We start from the raw sequence: 26,197 nt of genomic DNA on the forward strand, positions 1-26,197 counted from the left end.
TATATATATATACGGTAACATCCAATTTAATTAATAATCATAATTAAAAGAAACGCCACACACACATAGTACAATAGCGCAGTCCTGGGGTCCTTAACACAACCCCTATAAAACTAGACACACTACGATGTCAACAAAAAAAAAACAGATGAAAAGTCTAACAAATGAATGTAGAGTATTAAAGCATAAAGCAATACATGGGCCATAGCCCTAAAGAAAACCCATTAAGAAATTAAAGTCCAGCCCATGGAGACTATGCAGCGGAACCATCACCTCCCTATTGCCCACGGGTGTTCCTCACATCTGTTCACATCAACAAGTTGATGATCATCGCAAAAGAGAGTACCACACAGCAGAACACACAATAATAAAAGTAGGGTAAGCTAGAGCACAAAAGATTTCATCCATGCAATCAGATATATTTTCACAATCTCATGCACTCATATCAACCAAGCATGTTATGACTTCCCAGACAATACACTAAGACATGACTCGACTCATCCGGATACGTATAACCTGGTTGGATTCAACGGATGCTTGCACTTGTGGTGGATACCTCTACTCACCCCTAAGCTATGTGTTATAAGTGTTACAATGAATCAATTTCCCTCATCACAAGGTTAGCCCTTAATGAATTTCAGGCTTCCTGCTACTCTCACCACAGGAGTTAGTCCGCTCTAGGTGAGACTAACTGGCTCCTTAGAGTGTCAGGATGCAACCTTACCTTGAATCCTTACCAAGTTATACAGATGGGGCACCACCATGGACACCCACTAATAGGGGCCATGGAATTATGTCCCGACCACTGAAGCACGACCCTGGAGTCCTACCTAGAGACTTCAAGGATTTACGTACTGACCCCATACTAATCATAAACAAACAACCAAGTAATAGTTACAGATATCATGTATAGGAACCTCATACCAACATTCGTAACCAACCCTTATTTATCACAGGTTAAATCAATACCAACTCGTCATTACCAACCATGAGTAAAATGCTTCCTCTCATACCAATACCATGCCACTGGATTACCAATCATCAAGGTCCATTGTTGCTCATGCCAAATTCGTGACCATACACACACACACACACACACACACACACACACACACACACACACACACACACACACATATATATATATATATATATATATATATATATATATATATATATATATATATATATATATATATATATATATGTATCCAACTTCTCATATACAATTCATATAGAAATCATGCCAAGCTCACAATTCCCCACATATAATCCTCTCCCAATCATGCATATTCATTCCCATTAATCCATCATACAATAACTCATATAAGCACAAGTTAAACATCAAAGCACAGAGGGAAAACAACTCGGGACGCATCCTCGCCCAGCTCTTCGCTCAGGCTGGAGGGTCTCGCTCAGGCGAGCTCCCCTCCGCCTAGGCGAGAGCTCGACAAAGAGGACAGTAGCCCCTGTGCAATCTTGCTTAGGCGAGACCCTCTCCGCCTAAGCGAGACATTCGCTCGCTCAAAACGAGGGTTTGGTCGCCTGGGCGACAACTCGCGTAGAAAACCCTGGGCGAGCCTCTACTCATCTCGCCTAGGCGAGGCCAGCTCGCTTGGGCGAAATTATCAGTGTTCGCCACTGCTCGCGCCTGCATAACACATACACACATACCAAACAACAACTCCAGACAATACAGGCATTCATGGCAGCACACAAACTCAAAAGAATGAAACTACAATGGTACAAGTCAAAATCACATCAGACAAGGAGGTTCTAGCTTCCCTTACCTGGAACGAGCTAGTTTTAATACCTCAACAGCGAACAACGGAGTACCACATCTCTAGGAGGAGATCACAAAGCTGGAAAAAGTGAACAAAGGTCGTTTACTACTGAAGTTCTAACACTACACACGAAAATAGGACCAGAGATTTAGAAGTATGGGTTGGGAATACTTATGTGAGTCAAGAACGGAGTCAAGCGGAACGTGAATTGAAGTATGCTTCGGAACCCTAGCAGAGGCGGCAACAGCTCTAAGAGAAGGGGATCTGTTTTTACGGAAGTGAACAAAACGTTTAGGGTTAGGGTACATTAGGTCTGATTTCGTTTTGGGCCAACCCTCGGGCCCATTAGATTGGGACAGTCCTTGAAAATTAAGACAACGAAAAACTGGGCCTTACATACCCACAATGTATATCATTTTAAAATTAAAATAAATTTGGCATCTATATAAAGTTTCTAATTTTAAATATATCGTTGCTTCGTTTGATGTTTTCTTTTTTAAATTAAAACGCATTTCTTTAAGTTGTCCTAAAATTTAAATACAGTTACAAGTTTTGGTTAAATAATGATGGGAGACACTCACACATTTATAGCCAACTATAATCATTCAAATTATAAACGTTCTTATCTTTTATCTTATTTTCTTTGTTTATCCTTATTACTAATATGTCCTAAAATTATTTCTAAATTTACAAAGATAAAAATAAAAAATATTCACATAAATATATTTAGAATTTAACAATATATATATATATATATATATATATATATATATATATATATATATATATATATATATATTACAATACTTTTCAATTATGTAATTTTTTTATCTAAATAATCTTTTGTAAATGTAATTAATTTTGTATAACTTAGATATATAGAAACTTTTAATTGAAATATTAACAATAAAAAAGTTTTGTTATAATAGTTTATAAGTATGAATTTATGTTGAAGCGCAAGAAAGTTTTCTTTGCCGATAAAAAAAAAAAATTGTTTTCTTTTGTCATAAATCTTGGGGAAAGGAACAGTGTCATGTGGTTCAAAACATTTTTCTTCGTATTGCTTGAATTTGATCAATGTCTTGCAGTGTTGCGTAAATATGTTGGATACATTGTTACGGATGACTTTCTGACAATAATGGCTACACTTGTCAGCATTAATTCAACAAAATCTTTCCTACAAAAATGAGGAGTTCTTTTCTTTTGATGTCAAATGTCGATATTAATTTAATAGTTGAAAAAGTGAAAACTTTGATTAATCCAATTTGAAACGATAAAATTATTGAGTCTACTTCTACTGATTTTTTTTATATTATTTTTTTCTGAAACATTAAAAATATACTGTATTAATATTTTAAATATTTTTTTAATATATTTTTAAATATTAAAATTAGTGAAAATTAGTGTATTATGGAAATACAATAAAAAAATAACACCAAAAAATTTAATAGAGAATCCAAATTTCTAACTCACTCTTTTACAAATTGAATGATAAATTTAATACGAGTAATTCTAAATTCACTTTTATATTTGTGTTATGGAGAACTTTTATATATATATATATATATATATATATATATATATATATATATATATATAAAATTAGTACTTAACTTATTATAACCTACTTAAAACTTTAAATTAACTTTTGCAAAAATTAATTTATTTCTAATTAAGTTAATACTTAAAAATTACAATTTTTAGCAATGAAATGCTTTTCAAAATAAGTTTTAATTAAGTTGGATTAATTGGGTTTAACATAAAAAAATGCATAAAAACTTAACTCAACCTGAGATCCTTTCAGTGGATTAAGAAATAAGTGTGTTCAACTTATATCCAACCCAACCTATAAACAACCCTAATAAAAGAAGCAACTATATTTTTACATAATTTAACACAATAATCAAACTAAAAATTACCTTTTATAATTAATATAAGTATTATATATATATAAAGTTCCAAATTATTAATTCGAAATATAAATTTAAATGAATAAAAGCGAATGTTTCCAAATTTTTTTTTCTTCCAAATGTTAAAATTTTTGGCAACGAGGATCTCAAGAAACATCTAATTGAGACGTATACTCTTCATCCTTATTTGATCTACACTTGATGTTTATACACTATATATTACAAAATATTAACTTTACCAACACTTTATTTTTGTATTAAAAAACATTATTTTGAAAGTTCAGAAGTGAAAAAATTGTACAAATTTATAAGAAGTACATATTCTGTATGTAAATAAGATATTCAGTAGCTTCTTGCTAGATTAGTCTGGTATGAGGTGGAGAGATCAAGAAAGTGGTATAACCTGTGAAATAAACAATCCTTTCTTTTAAAATTAAAAAATAACTTGTCAAAAACCATAATCTAATAAAAAGTCAAAAGGTTAAAATTAGAAAGGTAACATTAAACAGAAGCTTAGAACATTCTCCGTTCTTTCCTTTGCCTCATCCGAGACCTTTGGTTTTGGATATAAATCAATCATCAGGTTCTATTTCACATCTATCTTAAATATGCTATGCTTCTCTCAAGTTCCAAACCTTACACACGCAACGTCTATTCCTGTCAAAAATTTCACCTGCTGGCTACCAAAGTATTTATGCATCATGCATCAACAATTTATTTCGATTTTGGATTCTAGATTTTTTTAGTGCTGTTTATTTGTTGTGTTTTCATAATACATTAATTTCTACTAATTTTGATATTTTAAAATATATTAAAAAAATATTTAAAATACTAACACAAGTGTATTTTTAATATTTAGTAGAAAACAGCAAAAAAAATCAATAAAAAATCTTTACTCGTGAATTAGTTTATATTGTATCATATTTAACCTAATGATAAATGAAATCCAACTCAATCTAACTAGATTAAACTATTGACCCAGTATTGAGTTATGGATAAGACAACCTAATTTTCATATAATTTATACCAAAGGTGATTCAAAATATTTTTTACTTTTATTTTTCTATACAAATCGAATGTTAAAAAGTTGCATTTTTAAATTGTTTTTCAAAACAACTAATTTAAAACGTAAACATTTTGTTTTAAAGATTTTGGTTAATTTTTTTAATATTTTCTAAATTTGAAAAATGTAGTTATTCTTCTATATATTTTTCTAACATTTTAGTTATTTATAAATGGAATAAAATTTTCACATAAATTTAAAACGTGTTCAATCTATTAACAAACACGTTTACACTAACACAAAAATTGCTGACCATGTCACTGGATCTACGTTTGACATATAGACAACAAATATAAAAAAATAAAATATTTTTATAAATAAATGATAAATATTTGAGTTTAACCTATAAGAAACAAACATAAAAAGAAATTTTATGTATGACATGTACAAACATGAATTTATATATATATATATATATATATATATATATATATATATATATATATATATATATATATATATATATATATATATATATATATATATATATATATATATATATATATATATAAAGCTTTTAGCTGATTCTAAATCGTCGTTAATCCAACCGTCTATAAAGAGGAGATAATTTAGAAATAAAACAAGTTGAAAAATCCACATAAAGTTAGAAAGAATTTTTCTAAATGTTTCTTTGTTTCTTATTTTTGATTTCTAAGATAAATTTGTATTTTTCATAGAATACAGGAGCTGTACTGAATATTTAAATATTGTATTTTTCTGCTGAAAAACTATATTTTCATACATTGAACTCAACTTATTATATTTGATTTATTATTATTATTATTATTATTTTTACTTTAGATTGAGCTGATTCTTGTTGCAATGTAATCTTGACTCACAGAGTTTCAGTTAGAATACTAAAATTTGAATTTTGGAATTGGCAGCTAATTGGAATAAATAATGAAAGTTGCGGAAGAAAAGTAGTTTGTAGTTGATTTTACAATTGGGAGCAATTTTGTAAATTCCCTCATTTAAATGGGCCCAGTCCAATGCACTTTGGCCCATAACCAATCCTACATTTCAGAAATTTCTTTATCTATCCCATGAAATAAACTACCGGAAAGTAAAAATTTCCGGAATTGCTTTTGCATTCCAGAAAACAAATTCCGGAAGTGTTAGAGTGAAGGACGAAAATTGTACGGGTGTTGGAACCAATTCCCTTCGGAACATTATAAATAAGTGATAAATGAAGAGACAAAAATAACAATTGACTTGGCCCGTTATTACCACTTTTAAGAATCTTCCCAAACTGAAACTGAAACTCTTAAATCCTCAGGAGGCAGAAGAACACCTTTGTCCATTAATATAGCATCTGGATATGGAGGAATGTTAAATAAACAAAAGTGAAACACAACTAGAATCTGAAAAGAATCCCAGAAGTGAACTTACTGAGAGATAATGTGTGTAGTAACTGACTCCTAACCGCAGCATGAACAGAAGAAATGGATCTAAAATGATATTTTTAGTATCTTCATATTTAAACCAATGTTCTTTTCTCAACATCAATAACAACAGTACCAATAACAAAGAATGAATATAATGACACGAGTTTTGAGTTGGTGAAAAAATCTGTTAACAGTTAACAATACCCTATGATATCTCAGACAAACATACATATAAAATCACTAACATCATCTGTGTTAGACTGAACATGAATCATGCAGTGATATCTAATCTCAATTTTAATCATTGAAGTTTTCTTTGCTTATCATTTACTGCAGCATCTTTCTTCTTTTCAATATTTTACAGAATCTCTTTTCCATGAATTGTGTTCCCTTGGTTTTTATTGCAACAGATTCGCTTCTAATACTCGTGCAGATGGCAAAATAGAAAAAGAAAGATGTCAAAACCGAAAGTTAATACCTGAAGCTTTTTGACTGTGTAATCCAAGAGTTCCTTCTACTCTTCTGGTTCACCAATTATAACTTGCTTGATGTGGGATATTTTGTGCCAATCCAGTCCAACTCCTGGCTGGCATCTTCTGCATAATTCAGGACAATCATTGATTTCCAAATGTTCAAGGTTTCGGAGGAGATGCGTGGTCTCAGGGAGTGAGATCAACCTTGGACAATGTTCAATTATAAGTAGTTTGAGACAGGTCAAAGTTGACAGCCACTCAGGAAGCTCCTCAAGATTGTTGCAGTCAACAACTAACAAGGAATGCAGTGTGTTCACAGATCCTTGCAACCACTCAGGCAAAGTGACCAACTGTGGCAAACTTTGTAGAACAAGTAATTTCAGCCTTGAATCAGGAATGGAATTAAGGTTGCTAAGGCCCATTGACAATTCCATCTTACTGCATTTGAAGATAACCAGACTCTCTAAATTTGTAATGACATGAAAGGACAGAGACCTTAAACCCCCACAACCAGAAAGATGCAAAAACTTAAGACTTCTGGGTTGTATAGCTTGGAACAATGACTCCAGATTATCACAAGAATAGAGTTCTAATGTTTCTATAGAAGCCAATTTTGAAATTTCTTTGTCTGGAAAGTCTGGTTGCATAGTGGTTACAAGCAGACGACGAAGGCTGATCAACTTTCTTATTCCTTTGGGCAGTTTTTGCAGCTGTATGCAACCTCTTAGGTCCAACGTTTGCAAATTCTGGAGTTTGCATACGGAATCTGGGAGTCCCTTAAGTTTTTTATTACCTGAAAGACTGAGATATCTCAAATGTTTCAACTTTCCAATGTAGCTAGGCAAACTCTCGTATTCAGAATAACTCAAGTCCAGAACTCTGAGGTATTTGCACCTGAACACCAACGTATTCAAGAAAGCACCATTCGTAGCTTCCATGGGAAAAATTATAGTTCTTAGACCCATGGGAACGAGATCTTGGCCAAGCATATCATTTTCAATGAATGACAAGTGCTGGGCATGCTCAGATATAGTTGTACTGTGAGGATACAGTATTTGAAACTCACCTTTGGCTACATACACTGCAAGCTCACGGACTAAATCATGTAATTTAAATCTGCATGTGCTCCCCATGTCAAGAAAATCTGTGAGAAACGATCTTGACCATAGCTCACGCAAATATTCATTAGCAACATCATGTGTTGTTTCATTTTCCTTTGGTGGGGGAAGAAACCCAAGTGCCTCCCACAGCAGAGCAACGTAAGAACTTGAAACATCAAAGTCCTTCGAGGCAAGAGAGAAGCAAGCAAAACATCGTTTCAAATGCGAAGGTAGTTGATCATAACTTAACTCAAGAGCAGGCAAAATGTCATTTTCATTTTGTTTTAAGTTCCAAATCTCATTGTCTCTTATACTCTCCCACTCTTTTCTATCAACCCTTGAGAATAGTGAACTTCCTAAGGTTCTCACTGCTAATGGTATTCCTCCACATTTTCTCACAATTTGTCTCCCAATCTCCATCAACTCTGGATGCTTTTTCCCTTCTCCATCATCAAAAGCAGATTTGACAAACAGAGACAAGGAATCCTCTTCAGAAAGGCCTTTGAGAGTGTAAGAGTTAGAGGATTTAGTGCGCATCATGGCATCTATTGAGTGACTACGAGTAGTCACCAAGATTTTGCTTCCTCTGTTACCTACCATGTCTATGATTTCCTTCAACGCATCCCATTTAACACGATTCTCGTTCCACACATCGTCTAAGACGAGCAAAAACTTCTCACGTTGAAGGGTATTTCTCAAACGAATTTGAAGTTGATCCGTCTCTAAATTTTTGAACTTCTCATTGGTGGCACTGGGAGCAGAGTTGAGGATTTTGATAAGCACATTCCTAAGTTCAAAATCATTAGAGACACACACCCACATCTTCAAAGTGAAAAATTCCTCAACTTTGGTGTCATTGAACACTACCTTTGCGAGAGTGGTCTTTCCCAAGCCTCCAAATCCCACAATGGAAATCACTGAGAGACTTCTGTCACGATGATCATCTTGCAGCAAAAGCTCTATTATCTTCTGCTTATCATGCTCTCTCCCTACAACATTTGAGACATTTACATGTGAATGAGTCATTTCCCTCGCATGCAAAACCTTTGTATCTTTGTCACTGCTTTGAAGACCAAACATGTGCCCATCAGCTGCAACCTTCTCTAACTGCTTCTTGATGTCGTTTATCTCACGCCCCATTCTGTAACGGTAAACCAAAGGATTACTGGTTGAAAACAAACGACATACCTTCCTGGAGAAGCTGCCGTGAGTTCTGACAACGTGCTTCCGCAACACTTCGCATTCGAAGTTGTCGACTATGTCTTCGGCGTGGGCGAACACCAGCCTAATCTGTCTCAGCCACTCACTCAGGGCATTGTTTTTCTCCTTCTTCTGCTCAGCGTCTAACAGAAAAGCTTTGATCAGTGCCATGGTCTTTTTCATCTGCTGTAGCTCTTGGTACACACCCAAGGCCAAAGAAGCTTGTTCGACAGCTCGAGAAGCGAGCTTGCTTATGAGTGATTCTGCAACCGCGAAAATGAGTGATTCGGCCATGACTTTAGGCATAGAAGTATGCAGTTAGAATCTGCTGGAATGGCTTTCTTTCTGAATCTTATCTTGTCATTATGAAATATATGTGTGAAAAGTCTGGTCAAAATTGGAGTGCTCTGCACGTAGAAATTCTATTTTGAAGACGAAAATTGATGGGGTGATGTTACATAGACCTATTTCGTTTACCTTGGCAATGAAAATCATTTTTTATTCGATGGTTTTGACGTTGAACCAGTTGATTTAAGAAAAGTCAACAAGGTACTTTATTACATGCATCTTTGTAAGGTTGAGATAAGGATCATAGAAAGACGAAATTACGCTGAAGACACTACATAGTTTCAACCCAAATGAAAATTTGTAGTTTTGTTGTTACTATGTATCTTTGGGTTCATGAAATTTCTAAAAGACAAGATGTCCACTATACTATATTGTCGATGATTTCAAGAGAAATATGAAGTCTTTCTAATCCAGAACCAATTCGTCAGTAAAAAAAACAATACTACTTATAAATTAGGGTCAAATAGCACCTCATTATAATTTTTTTTATGTTGTACTAATGTATTTAATTGGATCAAATACCCCAATAATGATTTTTGTAGTCTAGTAGATTGGTTGTTGGGGTGTCTATTAGAATCAATAATATATAAATAATACAATATTATTTTTTATGTACAATTTTGTTTTAAAACCCTTTTCGTCCAATGACAACCAGGTCAACTAGTGAAAACAAACTCAAATAAGCTATACAGATACGAGATATATAATTACTCAAATTAACTTTCTCATTTTTTCATACATTTTCAATATAGAATTTCATGAATACCCACTTAATCTGCCACTGTAAACTCTATCAAATAAATTCCAATTCCAAAACCCTTAAAAATCAACTACAAGATTAACAAGGAAAGATAAAGAAGAATCACACAGACAAAATTAACATCAAAATTTTAACGAACTTGCCCCGACCCGTCCCTGTACGTAAGGGCTGTGTATGCTGAGCAAGTCTATGCGAGTCAACATGTGCAGGCCAACCTGTCTACTTTATTTAACAACTAAAAAATATCAATTGTGTTATTATTCAACACAGCATGTTTTTTACAAAAATTGTCAACTTTTTATTTTCTAACTTTTTCCACAAAAATTATAATTTTTCTCATAACCCACAATTACTCAAATCTCTTATGCAATAATCTACTTATTAAACTACGTGCAACACTTCAATGAAAACTCACTTGATCGATATTATCTTTCCTTTAATAAAAGTCTGGCATACAAAGAAAATAACTCCTCACAAAAATTTCAAAATCATTCTTTCTTCTTTTTCGTGTCTCAAAACAAACCTCGAATATATTGTCGAAAAATATGTTTGAACCGCTATAGTCACTAGAGACCTACATTTATTAATTAACGACGACAACCTTTTCTCTTTGTAAATCCTCGCCACTTTACACCTGAAACTCGTTGCCAACAACTTTCATGTAATTACTGTTGGCAGTTTACCGATATACATGATCGAATCCATCACAAACACTTGACCAAGACAGTGTTTGAGATTTTTGACCAAGACAGTGTTTGAGATTTTTAAGATTTTTGAAAATATGAGATATATGAGAAATATATATGATATATTATATGTGATATGTTATACAATGAACATATTTTTGTATTTTATTAATATATCCTATATATAGAGCAAAATATAACAAATATCAAATATAAAATATTTAAAATATCTCACTTCTAATCTAAAATAATAACTTATTTCTAAAATTAAAACATATCTCTAAATTTAAAATATTTTTTAAAAACTAATTTAAATAAAAAAAAAATATTAAGTAATATTCTGAATAGATAGAGGTCATTACACATGTATCAATGAATTTACTGCACAAAGAAAAAACCAACTACACTAACCTCATGCAACGTGGACTATGCTCATGTCTCTTTCTTCCCATGTTAGAACCTAATATCTGAAGTTATTATTGATAATCATGCAATAGAAAAATAAATTTTTAAAGTGGCTTTTCAAGATTTTCATCCACAAACTTTATACAATGTTTCGATGCCAAACCAAAATTACAAACATTTTGGTACAACTTTTATTGAAAAAAATTTCAAAACTTAAAAATTTAAAATTATGACACACAAGTATCCAAACCTTTTATATAGTATTATATATATATATATATATATATATATATATATATATAACTGGATTTGTTAATATTATTTTACAAGTTATATATGCATTTGAAAAATAATATATTTTATACAATTAAAGATGTTAATTGGTTTATCATTTTCCAAACCTATTAAATCAAATCCATCATTATTCAACACATTATCATGTTTTAAAGAATTTTCAATGTGTAAGCATTTTTCTTTAAAAAATGTACAATGTAGTGACTTTAATTTTTTAACGCTAAATAAAAAACATGAAGATCCTCATATGTTTTAAATTGTTCAAATCTACTTTGAAGTGTGATAATTGTTTTATCTACAATATACAAAAGGTAACCAATTCTAAATGATTCTTGAAAAGATTTTACAATTTCATTTTTATTGTTTTCATCAAATTATTTCTTTTTGTGTCTAATACGTTTTTTTACAAAATTCAAGTTCTTCTCAACTCAATAGTAAGCCTTTTTTTTCTTTCTAAACTTGAATTATTTTTCTACAGAAAACCCAACTTTGAATTGTGCTACAATTGATCTATTATCTATTAAAAGATTAACCCCTAGTATAATTAATAGTTTTGTAAAAACATTCAAGTTCATCGTCAAGATATATGCAAAAAAACTCTCGAAACTCGTAAATCAAGAAGTACCGAAAAACAAAATTGGACAAAAAAAACGCATTTTTAGTTTTAATACAAATCCAAAACAGAATAAAAACAACAACAACACATATAAAAAGAAAAAATATACTAACAAAAAATTAGGATGAAAAAGTTGATACACATGAACAATATGAGATTTAAGGAATGTAATATGTCAATCCAATACCCTAAAAGAATGACTCTCAAAATAGAAGAAAGTAAGTAGAGGCAAAAGGAGTCACATATAACTAAGAAGATAAAAAAAATAGAATTCACATTGATTATAAGAGAATAAATATAACTAATCATTCTCTTTCTTTCTTAGATAAAATTATAATTTACTAAATAAAGATTTTAACTCATTAATTATCATTTTTAATACTAATAAAAATTCACAAACATTAATAATAATTTAATTAAAATTTATTTTCAAACATAAACTTATAATTAATTCAATAAAGCTATATTAATAATAAAATATTTTGTTGAGGTATTTTTTTTTCTTAAACATAATTTTATAATTAATTTAATAGAAAAATATTAGTAGTAATTTTTTTAGACTTTCTTTGTTGAATGATTTAAAATGAGTGTTTTACTTACTTTATTCTTAAGTTAATTTTGGTAAATTTTCGTCTAATTTTGAAAATAAACATAGGAACATTGATTTTAATATTTTAAAATATGTTAAAAAAGTTTAAATATCAACATTAGTATATTTTCAATGTTCAACACCGTAAATTACCATTAAAGAATTTGTACTCGTAAAAACATTAAAAAAAACATTCAAATGTAATAATTGGAAAAATGCTTGAGACAAAGTTGAAATATTATGTATTTACTTATTGTAGCTGTCAGATTTCAAGGTTGTTCATAATAACTTTTTTTAAAATAAAAATTGATGATGAAGATGATGTCATGTTTTGGTTAGAAATTGTCCAATTGACAATAATTGTGTTTTTAACAACTAAAAAAACTTATCACAATTGTTTTATTTATTTATTTTTTATCACAATTTAGTGGGATACACTTGGCATAAAACTTATCGATAACTTAAAAAAACTCTCTGCGTTACTAAGAACTCGATTAAGAAACAAAATATTGTCTGAAAAGTCAAAATCATTAAAGAAATTAAGTGCGAACGAGTAGAACGAGGAAGAAATCTATAGAACAAAGGAGAAAGGTTCTTTGAATTGGAAAACGGGAACAACATTGTGGTAGCAACTTCCAATTGGGTTCTTCTCTCCGTACACTCATGGTCGAATTACTTCTTTTCAGCTTCGCAGAATCGCTCCTGAGTAAGCTTGCTTCTGGTGCCGTTCAAGAAGCTTCTTTGGCGCTTGGTGTTCATGGCGAGCTACAACAGATGCAAGCAACTATGGCACTCATCAGAGGTGTGCTCTTGGATGCTGAGCAAAAGAATCCGCAGAGCAATGCGCTGGGCGAATGGCTGAGACAGATAAAGCAAGTTGTTTCTGACGCTGAAGACATAGTCGATGATTTTGAGTGCGAAGCGTTGCGGAAACACGTTGTCAACACCTATGGTGGCTGCTCAAGGAAGGTACGCCGTTTCTTCTCAACAAGTAATCCTCTTCTTTATCGGCTTAGAATGGCACATCAAATTCAAGACATCAACACAAGGTTGGCCACACTTGCAACTCAAAGAAGCATTTTTGGCCTTCAAGTCATTGACCAAGATACACGCGTCGTTCACGTCAGGGAAATGACTCATTCTCATGTAAAACCTTCCAGTATTACTGGAAGGGAACATGATAAGAATGAAATAGTAAAATTGTTGGTGCAAGATTGTGATCACGAAAGTCTTTCTGTTATTCCCATTGTAGGAATGGGAGGTTTGGGAAAAACCACACTTGCTAAGTTGGTCTTCAATGACACCACCATTCATGCATGTTTTACATTAAGGATGTGGGTATGTGTCTCTAATGATTTTGAACTTAAGAGTGTGCTTATTAAAATCCTCAACTCTGCTCCAAACCCAACTAAGGAAAACTTCAATAGCTTTGAGATAGAGCGACTTCAAAATCATTTGAGGAATAAACTTGAAGATCAAAAGTTCTTGCTTGTGTTAGATGACATGTGGAACGAGGATCCTGCAAGATGGGATGAGTTGAAGGAAATAATAGATTTGAATGTTAAAGGGAGTAAAATTTTAGTGACTACTCGTAGCCATGCAGTAGTTGCTGCGATGCGCACTAAATCCTCAAATTCGTACCTTCTTAAATGTCTCTCTGAAGAGGATTCTCTTTCTCTATTTGTGAAATATGCTTTTGAAGTTGGAGATGAGAAACAACATCCACAACTCTTGAAGGTTGGGAGGAAAATCGTGAAAAAATGTGGAGGATTACCGTTAGCAGTGAAAACGTTGGGGAGTTCACTATTCTCGAAATTTGACAAGAAAGAGTGGGAGTGTATAAGAGACAATGAGATCTGGAATTCAAAACAAAATGAAAAAGGCATTTTGCCTGCTCTCAAATTAAGTTATGATCAACTGCCTTCATATTTAAAACCATGTTTTGCTTCTTTCTCCCTTTTCCAACAGGATACCCATATTTCAGCTGTTGACGTTTCTATGTTGTGGGGAGCACTTGGTTTTCTTCCACCATCAAAGCAAGGTGAATCAATGACTGATATTGCCACTCAACTTTTGCGTGAACTATGGACAAGATCGTTTCTTTTAGATTTTGTTGACCTTGAGGGTCATTGTTATTTTAAATTGCATGATTTGGTGTCTGATCTTGCAGTGTTTGTTGGGAAAGGTGAGTTTGAAAGAATAGATCACAGCAATCCAAAAATATCCGAGAACGTCCAACATTTGGCATTTGAGGAAAATAATTTTATGGTGAAACTCTTCCCCCCACTAATCTCAGAACTCTCATTTTTCGTAATGGAGTGAGCAATAAAGATCTCTTGAACACATTGTTGTCAAGGTGCAAAAGCTTGAGGATTTTAGACTTACAAAATTGTGAATACGAGAGTCTACCTCGTTGCATAGGAAAGTTGAAACATTTAAGATTCCTTTGTCTTGCACAAAATGAAAAACTTAAGCAACTCCCCGATTCACTTTGCAAACTTCAAAATTTGCAGACTCTGACCCTTAGTGGATGCATAAAGCTACAAATGTTACCCAAAGGAATAGAAAATCTAATTAACCTTCGTCACTTGGCTATAACCACCGCACAAACTACTTTTCCTGAAGAAGTGATTGGAAAATTGAGTTCTTTAGAAAAATTATATATTATTGATTGTGATAATCTGGAATCATTGTTTGAAGAAGTAAAACTTTTCACATTTAAAACTTTCTATTTGTATAACTGTGGAAGTCTGAAGTGGGTGTCATTCCATGCCATCAGAAATTTAGAGGTTTTAGTAATAAAAGACTGTGACAATTTGGATTTGTCATTTGGTCTTGGCAGCCGAATCTCGAATTCAAGGTTAAAGTATGTTGTTTTCAGTGATTTGCCTCAACTAGTCACTTTGCCTCGGTGGTTACAAGGATGTGCGAACACTTTACGTTCCTTACTGATTAAGCGGTGCATGAATCTTAAGGAGTTTCCCGATTGGCTACCAACTCTAATTCATGTCAGAGTACTTGAAATTGCCTATTGTCCAAATTTGTTGTCATTTCCTGTGCACCACCTCACAAATCTTGAAGACTTGCATATCACTGGTTGTCCTGAATTATCCAAAAGATTCCACCCAACCATTGGACTGGATTGGCACAAAATATCACATATAAAAAGAGTTCATATTAGTAGTAAATTCAAAAATAAACAGTCTCCGAAGAGCAGTCAAAAGTGAAGGTATTGATTTTAACCTGGTTTTTCTATTACGTTATTGTTTTTGACAAGTTTTTATTTTTTATAGAAGAGAATTTTCTACTTACACAGGTTATTGCTGGACCTCTTGGGTATGAAATAGGCTTTTGCTAAGAGATTATTGGATCTCTTCACCTTAAAGGAGACTGTAATCTGAGGCAGAAAGCTACAGAAAAATGTATTTTCTATTTATATTTCAAATATCAATTTCCTATCAAATTTATACATTTCTTTTCCCTTATCAACTCTTAAAACAAATGGTTTATTTTATGCAAAATTAAGTCTTGGTATATTTTTTGAGATCCTCACTTAGAAGCTGATACTAATATATTAAGTATGTAGAACTACAAATGGTATGTTTTTTCAAAATTATATATATGTTACTCTTTTCTTTTCTTTTTTAATTGGAAATCAATTTTCTACTGGGTGATTGTGTGATCAGTAACCATGTTATTTCATGCTTGAGTTGATGAGTTATGATATTTCTATATTGTGGGGCACTTGTTTTCTTCCACCACCAAAGCAACGTGAAACAATGATTGACGTTGCCACTTAATTTTTGCATGAACTTGGGGCTTGGAGCGTGAGTGTACGTTTAGTTTGCACGATTCGGTGATCTAATGGTAAAATTCACCAGTCGTTCAAATCAAAGAAATAACTCCATTAGTATATATGAGCTTCAATTAACTGTACAAATTAGTGGCAACACCCAATCTAATAATAAAGCAACAAAACTTTCAAATAAAGGAGAACAAAAAAAGAAAAACATATAAAATCACTGTTGCAGTACGAAATTAATTTCTTCCAACTCAGACCTCGTATCGACGATCCGACCGATCAGAATGAAGAACAATGTGTTCCAAACCTGCTGTAAAATTTTCATCCTGATACAATGGTAAATGAATATGTGGTGTTGATTTTTCGGTGGCAGCTATGTGAAAAACGTGAATAGATTTTTCATTCTACCTCTCCCTCAATGTGTTAGGGTTTTCAGTGAATTCTGACTCTATTGTTCTGCCTCTCTAATTATTTTGCAGCCTGCTTTCCATTAGGCTAGATGAGACATGAGTTTCTCAAGTTTTGAATGTTTTCTCCACATAGAGAGGGAGCCCTATACCCAAACATGTAACGAAAGGAACAATAAAGATTTTTTTAGTACATTATTGTCAAGGTGCAAATGTTTGAGAATTCTAGTCTTACAATAGTCTTACAAAATTCTGAAAATAAGAATTGTGAAATATATGTGTGAAAAGTCTAGTCAAAATTAGAGAGCTATGCACGTAGAAAAATTCTATTTTGAAGACGAAAATTATCGGGTGATGTTACATATATTAGTATTATGGATGGTGTTTGATTTAGTCTCACATCGCTTAGAATTGTGAGATGTGGTTCTCTATTTTACTATATAAGAGACTTTATGTAAAACTTTGAGATATATTAAAAATAAAAATACTTTCTAGTGTAGTCATGGATGTAGGTATACATATTGTACGCCGGACCACGTTAACTTTTCTGTCTATTTGATCTTTCACATCAGAAAAGATTTGGTTCTTTTTTTTCTTCTTGGTTCTTTTTTCTTCTTGGTTAGAGAAGTAGTAGCAGGAACTTTGGTCAATATCTATTTACTTCAATTTTTTAAATTCTAATGAATCACTTTCTTCACCAATAAAAGTTATATCACACAAAGAAAAAATATTAAACTAAAAATAATAAAATTTTAACATAGATTTCTTATATTTTGAACTCCAATATATGTTGGTGATAAAAAAATTATGGCAATTACATTAAATTTTTATATTATAGTAAATAAAACTTATTTATACAGTTATAATGATAAAATTATATTATGATTGATAATAAGTTAGAAAATAAAAAATAATTATATAAACTATATCAAAATAGCATTCTAAATGATAAAAATAAACAACAAATAAAAATATTATCAAATGTGTGCCTTAGAAATGATCTGAGAGACTATTGAATGAAATCGCACGAAGGAAAACAAATGTATAATTAAGGGTATGATTATATGAAAAATACCTTAGAGATATAAGAAAACTTTACAAATATCAACATAGTCACATAGTCAATGGTTGAGAAATAACAAAAATTGTTTTAGAGAAGCGAAGGAGTTCTTTAAATGAAACAAACATTAATAACAATACACTAAAGAAGGTAATTTTTTTGTTACCTAGAAAATGAAAGGTTTATGATATTAAACACTTAAATTGAGAGTGTTAAATATTCTCATGTGAAAGAAAAATATACAATAAATAAAAATATTAAAAAAGAATATAAATATTCAAATGTGAGACATAAAAAATATTAATTGACATACTTCATTTGAACATAAATGCATAAAGGTTATGATAAAATGAAAAATATATTGGAGATACAAATGAATTTCATGACAAACCAAACATATATGAAAAATAAAAAATAGAAAATGTGTAGTAATATATATATATATATATATATATATGTATATATAATGTTACTTAATTATTTGTGAATATTTTAATAATTTAAACGAGGATGAGGATATGGCTCTTAAGACGAGTATGATGACAGGTATGGAAATGGAACGAGACGAATATTTACATCTTCATATAGAGATTCTCCGTCAAAATGGGAAACAGGTTCAATTGAAAATATAAATAGGAAAATTTCAATTAAAAATATAAAATTTGAGTATTCCATAAACTAGAAAAAAATAATAGAAACTCAATTGAAATATATAACATTTTTTAATACTCAATATAAAAAAAATAACTGTAATTCAATTAAAAATATATAAATTTACGAAAAAAATTTTGAAACTTAATTAATTCAATTTAATATAAATAATTTTTTATCTTTGTATCATACTATCTATTCATAAAAAATGAACTCGTGTTTTTTCATATTTCAATGTAAATTATATATTTACAAAATAATATATTTAGTTTCAGTATTAATTCAAAAGTGATTTTTACTCTAATATTAAATAATTAAAAAAAATTAGGGAAGATGATAGTTTAACAAAAAAATTGATAAACTTTTGAGAAATTACCTTTTTAAGTAAAAAAACTAAAAATTTGTCAAAAAGATAATTTTCCATATGTAAAATTGCACTCATTTATGTCTTTTTCTCTGTCTGCGAATACAATATACCCAACATCCATAATCCAGCTCATTCGTACTACGTTCACACACACATACATACATACATATATATATATATATATATATATATATATATATATATATATATATATATATATATATATATATATAATATTGTCAACATCCATTTTTTTCGAGTTATAATGTATTTTAATTTTTTTTTCATAATCTTATTTTACTTTTATTTTGTTTTCTTTTCTTTTCATCTTATTTTACTTTACTTTACTTTTATTATTATTATTCTATTCTATTTTTTATTTTATTTTGTTTTATTATTATTATTCTATTCTATTTTTATTTTATTTTATTTTATTTTATATTATTATTATTATTTTCTTTGATTTAATCTTATTTTATTTATTTATAATTTTCTTTATATTTCTTTTTTACTTTTTATTATTTAAGAAAAATAAAATAGATTAAAAAAAATAATAAGAGAGAGAAGATTGCATAGATCAATGGAAAGATAATGTCTATGATGGACAGAAGATAGGGTAGCCATGTTGCAGGAAGCAACCCTCTTTCCACTTCTCACATGGCTCAAGAAATATAGGCATTAAGAATTCATGATGAACCACACAGAGGAGAATCAAATTGAAAAAACAAACACAGGAAACATTACTACAAAAGAGGAAAAGTAACATCTTTGAAAAGGGGAAGAGAGATTGAAGAGATCGGCAAGAGTCGTCCTCACAATGTCAACAACACATAACCCCAACCCAATACCACCGACGCCATTCCACCTACACAAATACAAACACCACCCGAATTTGCATACACCACAAACAACACAATACAACACTCCAAATTCATCATCACAACCCAGCACAATTCGGAACAGTAAAGCACAAGTCGAAAGGGGATAGTGATGGTGGCTCCGATCACAGTTGGAGCGCGACAGTAAGGCTCGAAGGCGTAGCTTCCAAACCCGGTGTGGCTCGTGCGGGAAGAGGCTCAAGAACCTTGGAGCACCTCGGAGGCCGGCGTCGCTTCTGGTATGGTTTAGCGCCGTCGCCGGCGGCTTTGAAAGACCGGGGAGTTTGTGTCTCGCGTAAAGGGAAGTGGTGACGTCATGTGGTCGCGCAGGGGGAAGAAGGAAGAAAAGAGGCGATTCGGGAGGCTTGTTCTAGCCGGCGACACCTTCGACGGTGACCGGCGGCGGCGGCGGCGTCTTTTGCCGGCGGTGGGACGTGCAGTGACGGCGGTTGCTGTTGGAGTCGTGGTGGTGGTCTGCGGTGATGAAGAAGGAGTTGTTTGTGTTTGTGAAGGAGAGCTCACTTCATTAGGGTTTGAAAAATTGGATTTGTTTTATTCTGCGCACCCCTTTTTCTTTTATCTTGCACCCTGTTTTAATTTTATGCTACGAGTGCCCCCTGATATTTACTAACGTCACACCCCTTTACACACTTGTTTCATGTTTTACTCTGTGCACCCCTTTTTCCTTTATCTCGCACCTCTGTTGTAATTTTATGCTGCGAGTACCCCTTGATATTTACTAACCTCGCACCCCTGCCACACTTGTTTCACATTTTACTCTACGCACCCCCTTTTTCCTTTATCTCGCACCCCTGTTTTAATTTTATGCTGCGAGTACCCCCTGATATTTACTAACCTCGCACCCCTGCCACACTTGTTTCACATTTTACTCTACGCACCCCCTTTTTCCTTTCTCTCGCACCCCTGTTTTAAATTTTAGTGCGAGTACCCCTGATATTTACTAACCTCGTACCCCTGCCACACTTGTTTCATGCTTTACCCTGCGCACCCCCTTTTTTCTTTATCTCGCACCCCTGTTTTAATTTTGTCTGCGAGTACCCCTAATATTTACTAACCTTGCACCCCTGTCACCCTTGTTTCATGTTTTACTTCGTGCACCACCATAATTAATAACCTTGCACCCCTGTTTATGTTTATCTTGTTTTGGGCCTGTGTTTTGTGTTTACTTCATGCACCTCACACATTACTCATGCACCCTATTATTATTATTAATCTTTTGGTTAAAATACTTTTTTGGTCCCAATTTTCGTCAAGTTTTTTCAAATAAGTCCTAATTTTGGTTTTGTGTTCAAATAGGTCCAATTTTCGTCAATTATGTTCAATTGGGTCCTTTTTTGTTAACACCGTTTAAATCATTAACGGCCATGAACAGTGACTGCCACGTGTCATTTCGTGGTTTTTTTGAATTTTTTTATTTTAATTTTTAATTTTTTATAAAAATATTTTTAATTTTTTTAAATGTACACGTGTCAACCTATGAGTGTGCCACGTGTCACTTTGTGGTTTTTTTGAATTTTTTATTTTATTTTTTTGAATTTTTTTGAATTTTTTTGAATTATTTTTTAAATGTCCACGTGTCAATCTAGTAATGTGCCACGTGTCAAAGTTAATATTCTATATTCAATCTGGTCCTTATTTGTTATTTTTGTTCAATTAGGTCCTAATTTTTGTTAAGATTAACCAATTTGGTCCCTATAGAAGATGTGACCAAATTTAATTTTTATATCAAAGTTATAATGATGTGAATTTTAATATATTAAATAAAGATATTTAATAAAAAATATGAATTTTAATATAAAAATTAAATTTGGTTTTAATTTGGAGAGGGACCAAATTGGTTAATGTTAATAAAAATTGGGACCTAATTGAACAAAAATAACAAATATAGGGACCAAATTGAATTTAGAACATTGACATTGACACGTGGCACGCTACTGGGTTGACACGTGGACATTTAAAAAAAATTTAAAAAAAATTTTAAAAAACTTTTAAAAAAATTCAAAAAAAATTCAAAAAAACTACGAAGTGACACGTGGCACACTCCTAAGTTGACACATGTACATTTAAAAAAAATTAACAAAATTTAAAAAAAAAATTTAAAAAATAAAAATAAAAATAAAAAAAATTCAAAAAAACCATGAAGTGACACGTGGCAGTCACTGTTCATGGCCGTTAATGATTTAAACGTTGTTAGCAAAAAAGGACCCATTTGAATAAAATTGATGAAAATTGGGACCTATTTAAACACAAAACCAAAATTAGGACTTGTTTGAAAAAACTTGACGAAAATTGGGACCAAAAAGTATTTTAACCTAATTTTTTTTTCTTTCTTTCACTTTTGTCCTTTTGTTATTAAATTTTCTTTTATCCTTTTATGTCATTTATCTATTTTTTTTCTCAAAAAAAAAAGAGTAAACAAAAATGTTTTAAATTATAAAAATTACAAAAAAAATAGAAAAATAGAAAAAACAGAAAATGTTCTTTTTTTGCTTTATTGTGTCTGTCTGGTCGCCTGCACCGTGTGACACTCATTTTCAAAAATACCAAAAATAGTTTTTTTTTTCTCTTTTAGTGTTTGCCCGACCGCTCGCGTCATATGACACATATTTTCAAGTAATTCATAAAATACCAAAAAAAATACAAAATTTTTTAAAATACAAAAATATCAACATTTTCAAGCAAAAAGTCTTTTTTAAGAACTACGTGATCCTTGATTCTCCACCGTGAGATACCTAGGAGGAAGGCCAGTCCTTGTCAGGTTCACTTCCACAAAAATCAAATCATTTTCTCAAATTGTTTTCCAAATATCTTTTAAAGAACTACGTATTCCTGATTTCTCATTTTGAATGAGAATACGTAGGACCAAGGTTAATCCTTGTCGGACCCACAAAATTAAAAAATATTTTTGTTTCTTTTTAGCATTTTTGTCTTATTATTTTTGGGGGAAATTAATATTTTGAAAACCACATCAACTTTGTATTTTTAATTAAAGGTACCGCCCTTAGGCGGGCGCGATAGGGTGCTAACACCTTCCCTACGCGTAACCGACTCCCGAATCTAAAATCTGATTTTTAGCATACTTGTTTTATTTGTATGGTTTTCCATAGTTTTCTAAAAATAAATGTGGTGGCGACTCCCAATCTCTTTTTAAAACCCGTTTTCTTTGTCGATTCGTCTTCCCGTCGCGATTTCGGTTGTGACAATAATCATAATTAATTATCCAAAAATATAATTTTATCTCGTAACTTTTCAGTATCTAACCTATAGTTTTTTCATACAATCTTAGTCAAATATTATTGTATATGTAGCGCCTTCCATTGACCAGACTACAATCATTACATGCATTTTACTAAAATAAATAAAGCTTAGCAACAGACTTTTATAAGTACCATAATGACTTGAAATTAATGATTCATCAACCAACTATTCTAGTTACCATCATTTCAATCGCATTCTTTTCTCTCTGATGGCTGAATCGGTTCTTTTCAGCTTCGCAGAATCGCTCCTAGGGAGGCTTGCTATTGCCGCCGTTCAAGAAGCTTCTCTGGCGCTAGGTCCGCAGAGCAGTGCGTTGAGCGAATGGCTGAGACAGGTCAAGTGCGTGTTCTGTGACGCAGAAGACATAATCGATGATTTTGAGCGCGAAGCGTTGCAGAAGCAAGTTGTCAACACCTATGGTAGCTTCTCAATGAAAGTGCGCCGTTTCTTCTCGACAAGTAATCCTGTTGTTTATCGTCTTAGAATGGCGCATCACATTCAAGACATCAACACCAGGTTGGTCAAACTTACAGCTCATAGGAACATGTTTGGCCTTCAAATCATTGACCACGATACACGTGTCGTCCACGTGAGAGAAATAACTCATTCTCATGTGAACCCTTCCAATGTTATAGGAAGGGAGCATGATAAGAATGAGATAGTAAAGCTTTTGGTGGAAGATGGTGATCGCGAAAGTCTTACTGTTATTCCCATTGTGGGAATAGAAGGTTTGGGTAAAACCACACTTGCTAAGTTGATCTTCAATGACACCAACATTGATGCATGTTTTCCCTTGAAGATGTGGGTCTGTGTCTCTAATGATTTTGAACTTAGGGATGTGCTCGTCAAAATTCTTAATTTTGTTCCAAACCCAAACCCAACTATAGAGAAAATTTTAATGACTTTGAGATAGAGCAACTTCAAAATCATTTGAGAAACACACTTAAAGGTAAGAAGTTCTTGCTTGTGTTGGATGACGTGTGGAACGAGGATCCTGCAAGATGGCATGAGTTGAAGGAAATAATAGATTTGGATGTTGAAGGGAGTAAAATCCTAGTGACTACTCGTAGCCTTGCTGTAGCTGCCATGATGTGCACTAAATCCTCAAATTCATACCTTCTTCAATGTCTATCTGAGGAAGATTCTCTTTCTCTATTTGTGAAATATGCTTTTGAAGATGGAGATGAGAAGAAGCATCCACAACTATTGGAGATTGGGAAAGAAATCATAAAAAGATGTGGAGGATTACCATTGGCAGTGAAAACGTTGGGGAGTTCACTGTTCTCGAGGGTTGATAAGAAAGAGTGGGAGTCTATAAGAGACAGTGAGATTTGGAGTTTAAAATAAAGTAAAATAAAATAAAAAAGGCATTTTGCTTGCTCTCAAACTGAGTTCTGATCAGCTTCTTTTATATTTAAAACCATATTTTTCTTCCTTCTCTTTTACCCAAAGGACATTACATAATTCTACCTTATGGGAGCACTTGGTTTTCTTCCACACCAAAGGAAAGTGAATCAATGATTGATATTGTCAATCAACTTTTGCATGAGCCATGGTCAAGATTTTTTCATTTCAGATTATGTTAACTTAGGGAGCATTTACTCATTAAGTTATATGATTTGGTGTATGATCTTGCAATTTATGTTGCAAAAGTTAAGTTTGAAAAGTGTTGATAAAGTAGATATTTTGTTATACATTGTAGATCAAACAAAGAAGAATTATTAAAATACCCATCCCTGCCATGTCTCCATTCTCGTTTAAATTATTAAAATATTCACAATTAATTAAGTAACCCTATATATATATATATATTCTATTTTTTATTTCTTTTAATTATTTGGTTTGTCATGAAACTCATCCGCATCTCCAATATATTTTTTATCTTATCATAACTTTTATGTAATTATGTTAAAATGATGTATGTTAATTAAAAAAATTTATGCCTCACATTTGAATATTTCTATTATTTTTTAATATTTTTATTATTATATATTTTCCTTTCACATGAGAATGTTTATACTCTCAATTTAAGGTAATATAAAAAAAATTCTTTACTTATTATTATTATTATTATTTTTAATTTGAAGAACTTTTTTGTTTCATTAAAATATTTTTTGTTATTTTTCAACCATTGAGTATATATGTTGATATTTGAAAAGTTTTCCTAGTTCTCTAAGATATTTTTCATCTTATCATACCTTAATTATACATTTGATTTCCTTTGTGCGATTTCTTTCGATAGTCTCTCAAATTATTTCTAAAACACACATTTGTTAGTTTTTTAATATTTTTATTTATTGTTTTTATTTTCATCATGTAGAATAATATTTCGATATATTCTATCTAATTATTTTTATTTTATAACTCATTATTAATCATACTGTAATTTTTTCACTTTAATTGTATAAATAACTTTTATTTACTACAATATAAAAATTTAATGTAATTGCTATGAATATTTTTTGTCACTATCCAATATATATTGAAGTTCAAAAGATACAAAATCTATATCAAAATTTTATTATTATGTTTATTATTTGTTCTTTGTGTCATTTTGATCAAGTGATGTATTATAACTTTTATTAGTGTATAAAAAAGAGATTCATTAGAATTTAAAAAATTGAAGTAAACAAACATTTAAAATACATTTTAATTTTAATTTGATAATATTATGTTTTCTTTACCGTAATTTTTTTTCTTTTATAAAAATTAATATTGAAGTAGTTAGAACATGGATACGGGTATGTGTACGAGATTATACCCGTTACCCGATGGGGATGGGGATGAGACAAAAGTCTGATACCCGTTGGGTTTGAGTATGGGGATGAGGATGAATTTTTTATGCGGGGATGGGTATGGGATAGAGAAACCCGTCCCCACCCTGCCCCGTTGCCATCCCTAATTGTTGTTGATCACAGGATTATTGAAAATAAAACATCATTAATATGAATAGATCAATATATATCTATATATATATATATATATATATATATATATATATATATATATATATATATATATATATATATATATATATATATATATATATATATATATATATATATATATATATATATATATATATATATATATATATATATATATATATATATATATATATATATATATACATACATATA

General features: G+C 31.4%; 2 protein-coding genes, 1 long non-coding RNA gene and 1 pseudogene across 7 annotated transcripts; 2 read left to right on the forward strand and 2 right to left on the reverse strand.

Annotated features, from left to right (window-relative positions):
* Window positions 1-265: 265 nt before the first annotated feature.
* LOC114190194 lies at window positions 266-2,045 on the reverse strand. The gene is made up of 3 exons (XR_003605775.1): window positions 1,956-2,045; window positions 1,791-1,862; window positions 266-303 (listed from the first exon to the last, which is right to left on the reverse strand). It is a non-coding gene; the product is annotated as an uncharacterized LOC114190194 (long non-coding RNA).
* Window positions 2,046-5,634: 3,589 nt separating this feature from the next.
* LOC114192783 (disease resistance protein RGA2-like) lies at window positions 5,635-9,305 on the reverse strand. 3 transcript variants are annotated; one of them, XR_003606146.1, is made up of 3 exons: window positions 6,621-9,305; window positions 6,147-6,205; window positions 5,635-6,069 (listed from the first exon to the last, which is right to left on the reverse strand). XR_003606146.1 is itself a non-coding variant. In XM_028082597.1 (2 exons), exon 1 carries the CDS (start codon window positions 9,219-9,221, stop codon window positions 6,657-6,659), a length of 2,565 nt encoding a protein of 854 aa, XP_027938398.1. In that variant the 5' UTR covers window positions 9,222-9,305; the 3' UTR covers window positions 5,659-6,069; window positions 6,621-6,656. The 3 variants fall into 3 exon arrangements, 2 of the variants coding, with proteins under 2 accessions (XP_027938398.1, XP_027938397.1); XM_028082597.1 differs by lacking the exon at window positions 6,147-6,205 and having other exon boundaries at window positions 5,659-6,069; XM_028082596.1 differs by having other exon boundaries at window positions 5,659-6,205.
* Window positions 9,306-13,117: 3,812 nt separating this feature from the next.
* Window positions 13,118-16,171, forward strand: LOC114190424 (putative disease resistance protein RGA3). 3 transcript variants are annotated; one of them, XM_028079300.1, is made up of 3 exons: window positions 13,118-14,654; window positions 14,784-15,842; window positions 15,930-16,171. In XM_028079300.1, exons 1-2 carry the CDS (start codon window positions 13,277-13,279, stop codon window positions 14,933-14,935), a joined length of 1,530 nt encoding a protein of 509 aa, XP_027935101.1. In that variant the 5' UTR covers window positions 13,118-13,276; the 3' UTR covers window positions 14,936-15,842; window positions 15,930-16,171. The 3 variants fall into 3 exon arrangements, with proteins under 3 accessions (XP_027935101.1, XP_027935102.1, XP_027935100.1); XM_028079301.1 differs by having other exon boundaries at window positions 15,495-15,842; window positions 15,930-16,168; XM_028079299.1 differs by having other exon boundaries at window positions 13,118-15,842.
* Window positions 16,172-23,265: 7,094 nt separating this feature from the next.
* Window positions 23,266-24,570, forward strand: LOC114190086 (annotated as a pseudogene).
* Window positions 24,571-26,197: the final 1,627 nt, after the last annotated feature.

Source organism: Vigna unguiculata, chromosome 7, assembly GCF_004118075.2.
Source record: "Vigna unguiculata cultivar IT97K-499-35 chromosome 7, ASM411807v1, whole genome shotgun sequence".
Taxonomy (NCBI): Eukaryota; Viridiplantae; Streptophyta; class Magnoliopsida; order Fabales; family Fabaceae; genus Vigna; species Vigna unguiculata.

Excerpts from the sequence above, each read along its gene's own strand:
- LOC114192783 (XM_028082597.1), bottom strand. The coding sequence starts at position 9,221 with ATGCCTAAAGTCATGGCCGAATCACTCATTTTCGCGGTTGCAGAATCA.
- LOC114190424 (XM_028079299.1), top strand. The coding sequence starts at position 13,277 with ATGGTCGAATTACTTCTTTTCAGCTTCGCAGAATCGCTCCTGAGTAAG.